Source organism: Diadema antillarum, unplaced genomic scaffold (assembly GCF_040938485.1).
Source record: "Diadema antillarum isolate AM-2024a unplaced genomic scaffold, OU_Dant_1.0 seq00000445_RagTag, whole genome shotgun sequence".
Classification (NCBI taxonomy): Eukaryota; Metazoa; Echinodermata; class Echinoidea; order Diadematoida; family Diadematidae; genus Diadema; species Diadema antillarum.
In genome coordinates, this window is record NW_027271419.1 from 1,582,897 (window position 1) to 1,593,709 (window position 10,813).

Consider the following 10,813-nt stretch of genomic DNA (forward strand, 5'->3'; position numbering starts at 1 on the left):
CTCCTGAAAGATTTTATTCATACACTATAGGGTTACAACCTTTTGAGATTTTGCGACTTTTTCTTGTTATGTAAACAAATTCATTTGTGGTATAATGACTAAGTCGTTGTGTGAAATTTTGTCCAGGTGGCGATCATCATTCCTTTTCGTCAACGTTTTGAGAGTCTGCACATCCTACTGCGCAATCTAGTCCCTTTCCTGCTACACCAAAAACTCGAGTTTGGAATATTTGTCGCCGAGCAGGTAAATTCTGTCATGACTATCATTACTATCATGTACGTGATCTAAAGTCGTGATCCAATATGCAGTCTTTCTCTTTGTATGTGTTTTTATGTAAATCCACACGCGACATTATCAAGATGTCAATTGGACTAGAATAGGAAGTGAAATGAGGGTTAGCTATTAGTATTTTATTGTAAAATGCTACAATTCCTAAATTTGTATTTCTCTAACGCCGAACTCATTACTAGAAGTCATCAAGTTGTCTACTTGATAAACATAATAAATAAACATATATATATATATATATATATATATATATATATATACAGCTACATACATGCATATATTGCCATATAAATGTTTTATTGTCCTAAATCTGTATGACTTTTACGCCGACTTGCAATAATCAGTCATTCAAATTGTGCATAATCATAAATATATAATGTAAATGTTATAGTGTCCTAAATTTGTATGTCCTTCTATGCAAAACTGATTAGTCAATCAAATTATGACGAGATTAAAAAAGTGTCTCAATGAGGAAGCATATATGATATCAAGAACTTATAAAAATATTTGGATAATGTCGGAGCCAGACATCAGGGTGATATCACGCATGCAACCAGGATGTGTGTGTACGTGTAAGAGTGTGTGTGTGTGTGTGTGTGTGTGTGTGTGCGTGTGTGCCCGAGAGTGCGTGTATTGCATGGTTTGCACGGATATAAATGAAGCTGTGAAACTTTGGCCAATATTGAACGAGAATATTTACTGAAAATTAAAGAAAGACAAAAAAAAGTATATAACAATAGGTAATGACTCATGTAACTGTTAAACCAGTAAACTGTTCAAACAAAGTTGATGCACAGGGCGTGGGAGAAAAGTGATGTATTAATTATTATCATACGCTTGTTGTGATTTGATATAATGCGATCGTAATTACCAGCATCACAACTTCCCGTTCTCGTTTCAATAACACGCAGGGTTTCTCTGAGGTTATGAACCGCGGCCTCATGCGGAACATCGGTTATCAACTCGCAAAGCATGAGGGGACGGAATGGGATTGTTACATTTTCCACGACGTCGACTACGTTCCGATGAACATCACCAACTACTACGGGTGTGACGGGTTTCCCAAGCATTATGCTACCCATTTGGAAGAATTCGAATTCAGGTATACGATAAAACATTTTTTTTTCACGCGTGAGTTATCGTGAAGGTGGTGGAAACCTAGCAGAATTACTCTTCATCCTTTGCTAGATATTTTCAAAGTAACAGCTAATGAATGTTGGGTGTTTCTAAGCAACGGATGGTGCAGACGCTTGCACCCTAGCAACGGGCGATGGTGGGATAGCTGCTCTAGTCAGTTAAAACATTTATGTTCGTGCTGTATCGCAGAACATTAGGGAGCTTTAGATTTTAGACGCGCGGACGTTCAAAGGAAAAAAAAAACCACATGATCTGAGCGTGCGCAGTAGCGCGGGTCATTATACTGCGCACGCTCAGATCATGCTTTTTCCTATTGAACGTCCGCGGGTCTAAAATCTAAAGCTCCTTATTGTATGCTTCGAAAACGTTTGCTTTCGCTTTCTCTACTGTGAAAAAGGATAGTTGTGTTTGTTTGGCTTATAAAGCGAGAACTACAAAAGCCTTTTAGCATTATCATAATCAATCTAGACCTATAAAAGAGAGAGAAAGAGATGTTTCTTCCGCACCACATAAAGTTCGCAGAAGGAGAATGTTTTGTGTCCACGAATAATGTTATTCCCGCTGTTATTATTAATGAATTCAGTATTGATACACTACACTTTTAACATGACTAAACATTTCAACCCTTGTTTTGTGATGTCAATATACGCAAATAAAATCTTCTCCCCTCACGGGTATCCGTGCTGTTAAATCTGCTTTTTTTTATCTCCAGGGTTCCATGCTATGGGTGTGTAATTTTCAAACTAATGATGATATATTCAATTGGAGAAAAGGGGACCGTCAATATTGCTTGGCTGTCACTGAAACAATCTATGGGGAAAAATACCTTGTTAGATCCTAACATTGATTGGAATTGTTATAGCTCCATGATCCTAATAGCTTGAATTAGAAGTTACCTACAAGAATCAGCAAACACGCTAGTAACTGCATGTATCCTGTCCACCTTACGATGAGTGACAATGCAATAATGAATGTCACAGTGAATGCATGCATTCACAGAAGAATATCCTGTCTAAATATAACTGAAGTTTTTACAAAATTCCTGAAGTAAAGTAGAATGATGTCGGAGATTACACATTCTGGGTAGACATGTTGCCCATATTAGAGATCTGACTTTCAAAGTCCTTTATTATCCGTTTCTTTAATATTGTGTGAAATAAAATCGCATTTATTAATAAACGTGAATTTAATCCTTCCAAAAAGTGTAAATCTGAAAGTCATTGGACTGACCATATTCCACCAATTTACCATAATACCACCATACCCGCGACAGAAGCCATTATGAATGCTATAACATATTATAATAATATCACAGTATGATTGTTTATTTCAATCATCATTCTGATAGGAGTGATTATCGTGGTATAATTGAAATATGACGACACGTTTACATATTTGTCCTTGTTTCTCGCCATCAGCAACCCGTTTCTGGTGGATTTTGGGGGCGTGGTCGGAATATCTAAGGAGCAGATGGATAGAACTAACGGCTACTCTAACATGTACTGGGGGTGGGGCGGAGAGGACGACGATATCGCCAAGCGATTAAAGCATCACCGATATAATGTATCGCGATCGCCAGAAGGCTACTACCGGGATTTGCCGCATAAAAAGAAAGGCAAGAAGGAGTTGTGCAGAGAGCGGTGAGTATGGTATTGGCAATACTAATTTTATTTTGAATTGCCCGGTTTACTATATTATCATAATGCATAAAAACCTTTTTTTTTTTTTTTAAACAAAAATTATTCACATGCCTTCCAAACAGACGTAGCTACTAACAAAGTAATAACAAACAAATAACATCGCATGTACATTGTAGTTTAATCTATTTGATGAGCGCGATGAGGAAAGGTGATTTGCAAAACTTTTTGTCTGGTTCTTCAAGAGAAAAGATTCATGAAAGGAATTCTAAAGCATTCTGCTCTGTTGCATTTAGATATTGTGCTTCGTCTGCATAAAATCTCAAAATTAAACCCACGTGACTAATAGGAGATGACATAGGTCAAAGTCAAATTCTAAAATGTCACTATTTCCCCAATGTATGAATAATGCCGGAAGGTAATAATTCATGAAACGTATAGAGCATGTCTTACAAGATAAATATTCTCTAGGGAAAATATTTGTGCCGTGGGGTCAAAGGTCAAAGGTGAGTTGTAATTAGTGCTGCAAAATTTCACATATTCTCCATTTCTCGGAAATAACTCGAGACACTTTCATGAAATTTAGTAACGTTTTGCCTGACAATGATTCTCTTGGGAAAGTTTGGGTCATGAGATCAAAGGTCAAGGGTCAATTCAAAGGTCAGGTTAAAATGCTGATTACTACACTACTTAATGAAATGAATTAGGGGTACATTGATATACCACATGTTTAAAAGGCTTTGCTTGGTTTGATATAATTTCCTTCCAATACAGGTTTTGTCTCAACGACAGAGCCGTCTCTCGAATTCACTTGGACGGTTTGTCAGCTATCCGCTATCCGATGGATACCAGCGTTGAGCTATCCGCCCTCTACACCAATATATCCGTGGATGTGAGGAGGCACGAGTGGAACTCAAAGGAAACCGCGAGCTGCTCGATTGCGGTTCGCAGACAAGACCATAGAGTCTGGCTCATAATAATTGGCAGCCTTATGTGCTCGTCTAGCATAATCTTCATCATTGGACTCCTCGTGCAACGCATCGTCTTTTGTTTGGATGACGACGACACAGAAGAGAGCCCCAAAAGACAAGTCCGTCACAAAAGACGTAGTATAGGAAAGACACAATTGTCATGGTATGTACTGTAACAGGGAAATGTGTTCAGTGTGTTTAATTATCATCTAATGGGTTTATGATAATGGAAGCAGACTGGAAAAGTCAATCTAAAAGGTATAGGCACCTGTTAGATGTCTGCAATATTCTGAATGGCTGAATGGAAAGATGATGTACTTGGATTTCTTTGATGGGTGATGTTCGTTAAATATCTTGTGATGACGCTTCATCTATTCGAAAATAAAATAAGGTTCGTTATATCGAAGATTTGCTATTCCGAAACACAGAAATTCCTTGTTCCTAAAATGAATGTTCGTTAATCCGAACATTTGTGGCTTTATTCGGAAGGATTGCTGGTACGAATATTATCTAACTGAGGTTTATTATTCCAAAGTTTCATTAATATATATATATATATATATATATATATATATATATATATATATATAAAAGATTCGTTATACCGAAGATTCGTTTAATGCGAAAATGGAGAAAAAAGGAAGAAGAAAAAAGAAGGTGCATGCTTAGAAACCTAGTTTAAATTTCGTATTAACGAACCTTCGGAACATCGAACCTTCCGAACAACGAACCTTGTTTCATTTTCGGAGTAACAATTAAAGTCTTTGGAAACAAGCTTATTTCATTTTTCGGAATCTTGAACATTCGGAATAACGAACTGTAGCCTTCGATAAGGGTCCCTCCTGAATCATCGAGAAAAAAAAAAATCAAAGAAATATTCAAGTGTTGGTCTACTTGACCAAGATCTGTTGTACCTGCTATCTGAAATTGCCATAAAGTAACCAGTGAAAACGACAATTACGAAGAAAAAATGCTTGCAAGTCTCCAAAGTTGCGATTTGCCTTGTTGCCAGATGATGTGCTTTTCTTTTCTACGTTTGTCAATTCATGCATTTTGTCAGTTATTTATATATTTACTAACTTATTTTCATGACGGGTGAAGCATCGTAAATCATGGGCCTTACAATTCATCGTGTGTTTGTGGATTTTTTTATGTCAGGTCACGTTGCTTTCCTATACATTGTACGCCTCCCCAATAGTATCTCTCTCATACGTTGGACCATTTCCAAATATCAACTTTTGTTCCACTTACGTGGAATCCCATTATTAGTTCCACGACAGAAACATTAAGCATATGGTTGTATATATATATATATATATATATATATATATGAACACCTGATTAATAAAATTTGAGGGACTGTGTAGATGAAGAAAAGTGGAGAGAAGTACATGTGACGCTCAAGATGCATTATTCGCTTGATGTATTTATGCAAATTTTAAAATCTTACGTACAAAACTATGTTTCTTCAGTTAACGCTTAAAAACGTGATTACATTAAAAAATCCCAGACTTCCATGGATTATAAAATTCCTTTTACGTTCCATGAATTGAGAAAAAAAATATTTATAATCTACAAAAACGTATACAATCGTCTTTACACAGCATAATTTTGTACACAGCATTTTGAGTGTGTATGGTAAAAGATGGACATTTCAGCTTCATGGCCACTTTCTTTCGTAATACAGTATTACAGTGATTCACATTGATTTTAAAGGAGAAAACTATTGATCATATCTTGGCGTGTTTGATTTCATGGCTTTTCTTCTTTTCGTCTAAAAATGAGAAACAACACAGCTACCTTTTTAATCGCACAAGATTTCTCAAACCACGTGGAACTCTCTAGAGTGTGTGTAATGTCTGTATAGATTGGTCTATACTGTTGGTCTGAAACGTGTGGATGTTCCCTTGAACTTGGCGATAAATTCTGTTTCAGTTATGGTGCTTACAACAATCGGCAATAATCGGCAAAATCGACCGGAAGAGGAGATATTATTTTTACTTTGAAATTGAACGAAAGTAGATTAGGAAATGCAACTTTTTATTGTGTGGAAGGGGGACTGTGCAACAATATTGTGAATACATACACTGTTACACTCTGCACTATAGATTGACATTATGAATGCAATTAATTTATCACGGGAATATAAATATTAGCACAGGCAGGCGGTGTATAACGATCGAAATCTATCCAACAAGCTAAATGTTAATGAATTATAATCTGAGAATTTCGTTTCATGTTGATACTGCTGCTCCGTCCTGTGACCAAGCTGCGTGGTTGTGTTTGATATAGCTAGCTATTTAGGGCTAATTGTAATCCACGATGAAAGTAGTTTGTAACGTTTTAAATGTGAGTGAAACGACACGACAAGATCAAGAGTTGATTTCGAATCGACGCCTGCTATCGTTCTGACATTGATATCGATAACAATGTCGTCGGCAAGTATCAACGCTCGTCTTGCGAAAAGTTTAACTTAAATGGATTGTTGTTCCACGCTGTGACCAAAAACAAACAAACAAACAAAAAAACAAAAGGAAAAGAGAGAGAAGGAGACAAATACGGAATATATTGTTAAAAGAATACAATCTTGTAGCACTTGCAGGTTTGCGAGACTAAAAAAAAAAAAAGAAGTTTGTGGAATACATGTAATGCCAAGTTTGCCAATGAAATCTTTCTGTGTGATATGATATGCTGTAAAATAGCAATGGACGTATAATGTATAGGCGTACTGCTCACAAACAAGTCGTTTATGATTTGGGCCGAGTGTAGCGACGTGTGCACTTTGGTGCCATGTATTGAGTGTTGTTCCTTTGTCATTACGTCCTTTTTGTGCTGACAGTCACTGTCCAATCGATATTCTGTAGCCCGCTTGTTCGCAGCAGTACTGGTTCATTCAATAAAATGTATACATTATTTTGATATCACGATAATTATCAAAAAATACTTGCCGTTGTAACTGGAACGACAATTTATTAAGTGACATTTTATATCATTGGTATAAATGTTGCTTTTAAAAAGAGGGTAATATTGACCTATCTGTAATTAATTGGCATTACTAATAATATTGTAATTATTATGAACATTAATTTCATTTTCATTACAATTTTGATGATCATCAGAATTATTATTTTTGTGCATTACTGTGTTAATAAACGAGGGAATTTATTCGAGAAGCCTTAAATTGGATGTCGTATAAAAGCAGTACATATCAAAGTAACTAAAAGAACTCAGACATGTGGAGGTTTTGCTCAATTTACACAGCAAAAAAAAAATAAATAAATAAGACTACACTAGATATACAAGGCAGAAAATGTAATTATACGCATAATTATGTTCAATAAAACGCGAGGTTTTTAATCGGACCTTTTCACCTGTCTATTTTTATGATTCTTGTCAATGAGAATGACTGAGAGTGACTTCATAAATGTATTCATGTCTATTACATATACATGCACTATTGGAAGCTGGTCTTATTATTAAATCAAAGTGACAAATAGGGCCTACATTTAAAAAAAAAAAATGACCAGACTAAAATGAACTTCGCCCAGACTGAGTGAAAATGTGAACTAATTATACTGGGTAACCTCACGAGAAAGGTGCATGCATAATCATGTGGATACACCGGTTGCAAACTGATGTATTAGAAATAATATCATTAATCCATGCAAAACATTTCCCCTATTTTTGTTGATTTCACGCTCTCGAAATGGGGAAACTATGCAGCAATTTGTTAATGTCACAAACTTCATTTTTTTCTATAAATAGGTCAATGAAAAAGCACGTGACCCATTTCCTTCAAAGGCATTGACAAAAAAAAAAATCGAATTTACCTCAAATAAGATACAAGGTTGTGTGGATTCAGTGCATGATAACGTACAAAGATCAGTACTGCACATTTGAGTGAAGTTTTAATGAAAATTGGACGATTCATTCAAAAGTTATGAATCTTAAAAGTACTATGGTTAAAGGAAATATGCAATGGCAATGCATGTTGACTTGTGTTGATTCACGATACGCTCAACATAACTATTTGGCCAAATAAATATCTATGTACGTTTCATATACAATGTATTACTTTTCTTTCACTCTCATATATACGCCCACCAAAAAAACAAAAAAAAACAGAAAACAAAACAAAACAAGAAATACAGCTATAGATATTAAGAATAAAAAAAACCTTCCAAACCAAGATTCTGCCCGTGACATCATCTGTCCATCATTGCTAAAGTAGGCCCTACTACATGTAACATGATTAACGAGAAACATTGGAATTCACATTTTCCCAGACTGAGCATAACTTGCATGTTTCCATGTTAGTTATAGAGAAATGAAAAGGACACATTCCTTGCTTCTGTTACTGACTCAAGTCATGTTCAGGGTAATACTGTAGTTAATTCCTCTGCATTCGGAAAGAGGTTAAGTCAAGTTTTTTTTTTTTTTTCTTCTTCAATATTACTGGTACTACTATCTAAAATGAAAATTATGTTGAACTGTCTTCACATCCATATCGTTGCTCTATTGTGACATCACGAACAGCTACTGTACTCTTCCAGCGATGACGGCTCATTAATCAAGTTAACCAAAACTTTCACAATTCATAACCTTTGAACAGATCGACTGTCCGATTTTTCTCAAAACTTCACTAGCAAAGTTTCAATTCCAAGCGTACGGATACGAGAGTCCGGATATAACAATGTAAATGAGCCAGTCCGGAACTGAGGATCTCTTATACATGTAACAGGATTCCCGTGTACCAAGATTTTCTAGAGGCGATTACGGATAATTCCGACCTAGATATTTACCTCCGGAATTACATATCAGGGATGATATTGAGGTTTTTTGAAAAAATCGGAAAAGACAATTTTCAGGTGATTTTGATATTTGAAAATAGCAAAATGTGTACAGACTTGAGAAAAAAAAATATCTAAAATCAGATTTAAATCTACAAAATATTATTTTCAGCTGTCAATGCTACAGCCTTTATAAGAATGACCCGGCCTTGATCACGTGACGGTCGATAAGCGGGTCAAAGACTTTTTAACACCAATTTCAGTTGAATTTCCAATACAGATGAATTTCTACTCTGTTATTCTCTAGTTTTTTTTATCCTACCTTACATCATGAGTAGGGTATTGGGCCACAGGAAGTGCTTATAGCACAAAAGGAAGATCATGTATACACGTATTACACAATAATCCACACATTCACATCCCTGCCTGCACAGGTAGGTCCTATACATCTTTCTTTCAGTAATCTTTATTTGAATTCATTCAATACATGAATATTGTATAAATCATAAACAGTCACTTTAAATGTGTATAAAACAGGCAAATGAAAATTTCAGGACAATCATCAATGATTTGAAAACAAATTTACATACATAACCTCATGATAAAAGGGTATTTTTCACAGAATGAAATCAGTAATAAAAATACTGCACTAATAATCATAGTTCGTCCTTACCCGTCCAACTCCTCCTCATGCACTACCACCCCATTCTCATATAGCAAGACTTAACTACCATCCCCACATGCACATCCACACACATACATTTACACCATCAAAACATTAATGTTTCTGTTTTAATAACCTTAACATTATCACAGTAAAAAACATAGCGATGCAAATATCACTTTCACCCCACGGAAGACTAGTCCCTAGCTTATACTGGGTAGAGTATCTATGGGAAATGTTTGTTACAGCAATATCAGCTCGACCACCATGGGTTAAAGAAATCATCGCTGTTCTTTTTTTATTTCCTCCTCCTCCTCCTTCTTCTTCTTCTTCTTCTTCTTCTTTTTCAATTCATTCTGCCTCCTTCAGTCCTGCAGATTATTGCAAATGGACCTGTGTGTGTGTGTGTGTGTGTGTGTGTGTGTGTGTGTGTGTGTGCACAAATTGCGAGGGCACTCTAGCTCGCGCGTGCAGGTGCCTGGATTAAGGGTGCATACTATGCATGGTGCTGATAGAAATAAAAAGGAAAAAAGAAACCTAATTTCACACACTTAGTTTATTCCTCCTGTCGAATGTCAACGGAAGGCTTCCATTGTAGGTACGTAGAAGTGCAGGCTCTTGGGGTAGGTTGTTCCACTGCCTATCAATTCATTCCATTTGCCATAAATTATCAATCAAATTTTTCTATTTATCAATCAACTTGTCTTTTAATAATCAGTTCTCAATTCAGTCTACCTTGGATTTTCCATTCCAACAGCGAGATAGGTAGAGGGGAGATGACACACACACACACACACACACACACACACACACACACACACACACACACACACACACACACACACACACACACAAACACACAAACAAGCACATACACACTCAGATACCAAAGTGGCTTTACATCCAAGGATAATTAATACCTCATATGGTCTCTGTGTTGTGTATAATGTCTTAGGAAAGAACTGATGATTGACCCTTAATGGCACACATCAGCTCAGAATGACACATTGACATTGCAGACAATAAACAGGTTCCAAAACGGGAATAAGGGAGTTAAAGAACTGACAGCACAGGACTGATTGCACATGAAGTCCTCTCTGAAAGCAAAGGCAACACATAATTTTTTTCACATGATCTTTACAGATTTTTTTTTTTTTGCATTCAAAACTGCCTTTTGGCATAAAAAAAATTATATTCACACAATGGAGAACCACTCCATAAGTATAGGACAGTAGAGTAAGAACGCCTTTGTACCATTTCCAGTAATATTCATAATCAGAACAAAGTGATGTTTGTAGTGCTGATATGATTTGATACTTTGATGAA

The 10,813-nt window shown here is 36.0% G+C and overlaps 1 protein-coding gene across 1 annotated transcript in view; it reads left to right on the forward strand.

The window, feature by feature from the left end:
• LOC139732741 (uncharacterized) overlaps window positions 1-10,460 on the forward strand; it is a 55,859-nt gene extending 45,399 nt beyond the window's left edge. Inside the window, exons 7-11 of the mRNA XM_071643592.1 lie at window positions 127-243; window positions 1,200-1,390; window positions 2,844-3,065; window positions 3,837-4,005; window positions 10,443-10,460. Coding sequence (XP_071499693.1) covers window positions 127-243; window positions 1,200-1,390; window positions 2,844-3,065; window positions 3,837-4,005; window positions 10,443-10,460 — 717 coding nt within the window. The remainder of the gene's footprint in view (window positions 1-126; window positions 244-1,199; window positions 1,391-2,843; window positions 3,066-3,836; window positions 4,006-10,442) is intronic.
• Window positions 10,461-10,813: the final 353 nt, after the last annotated feature.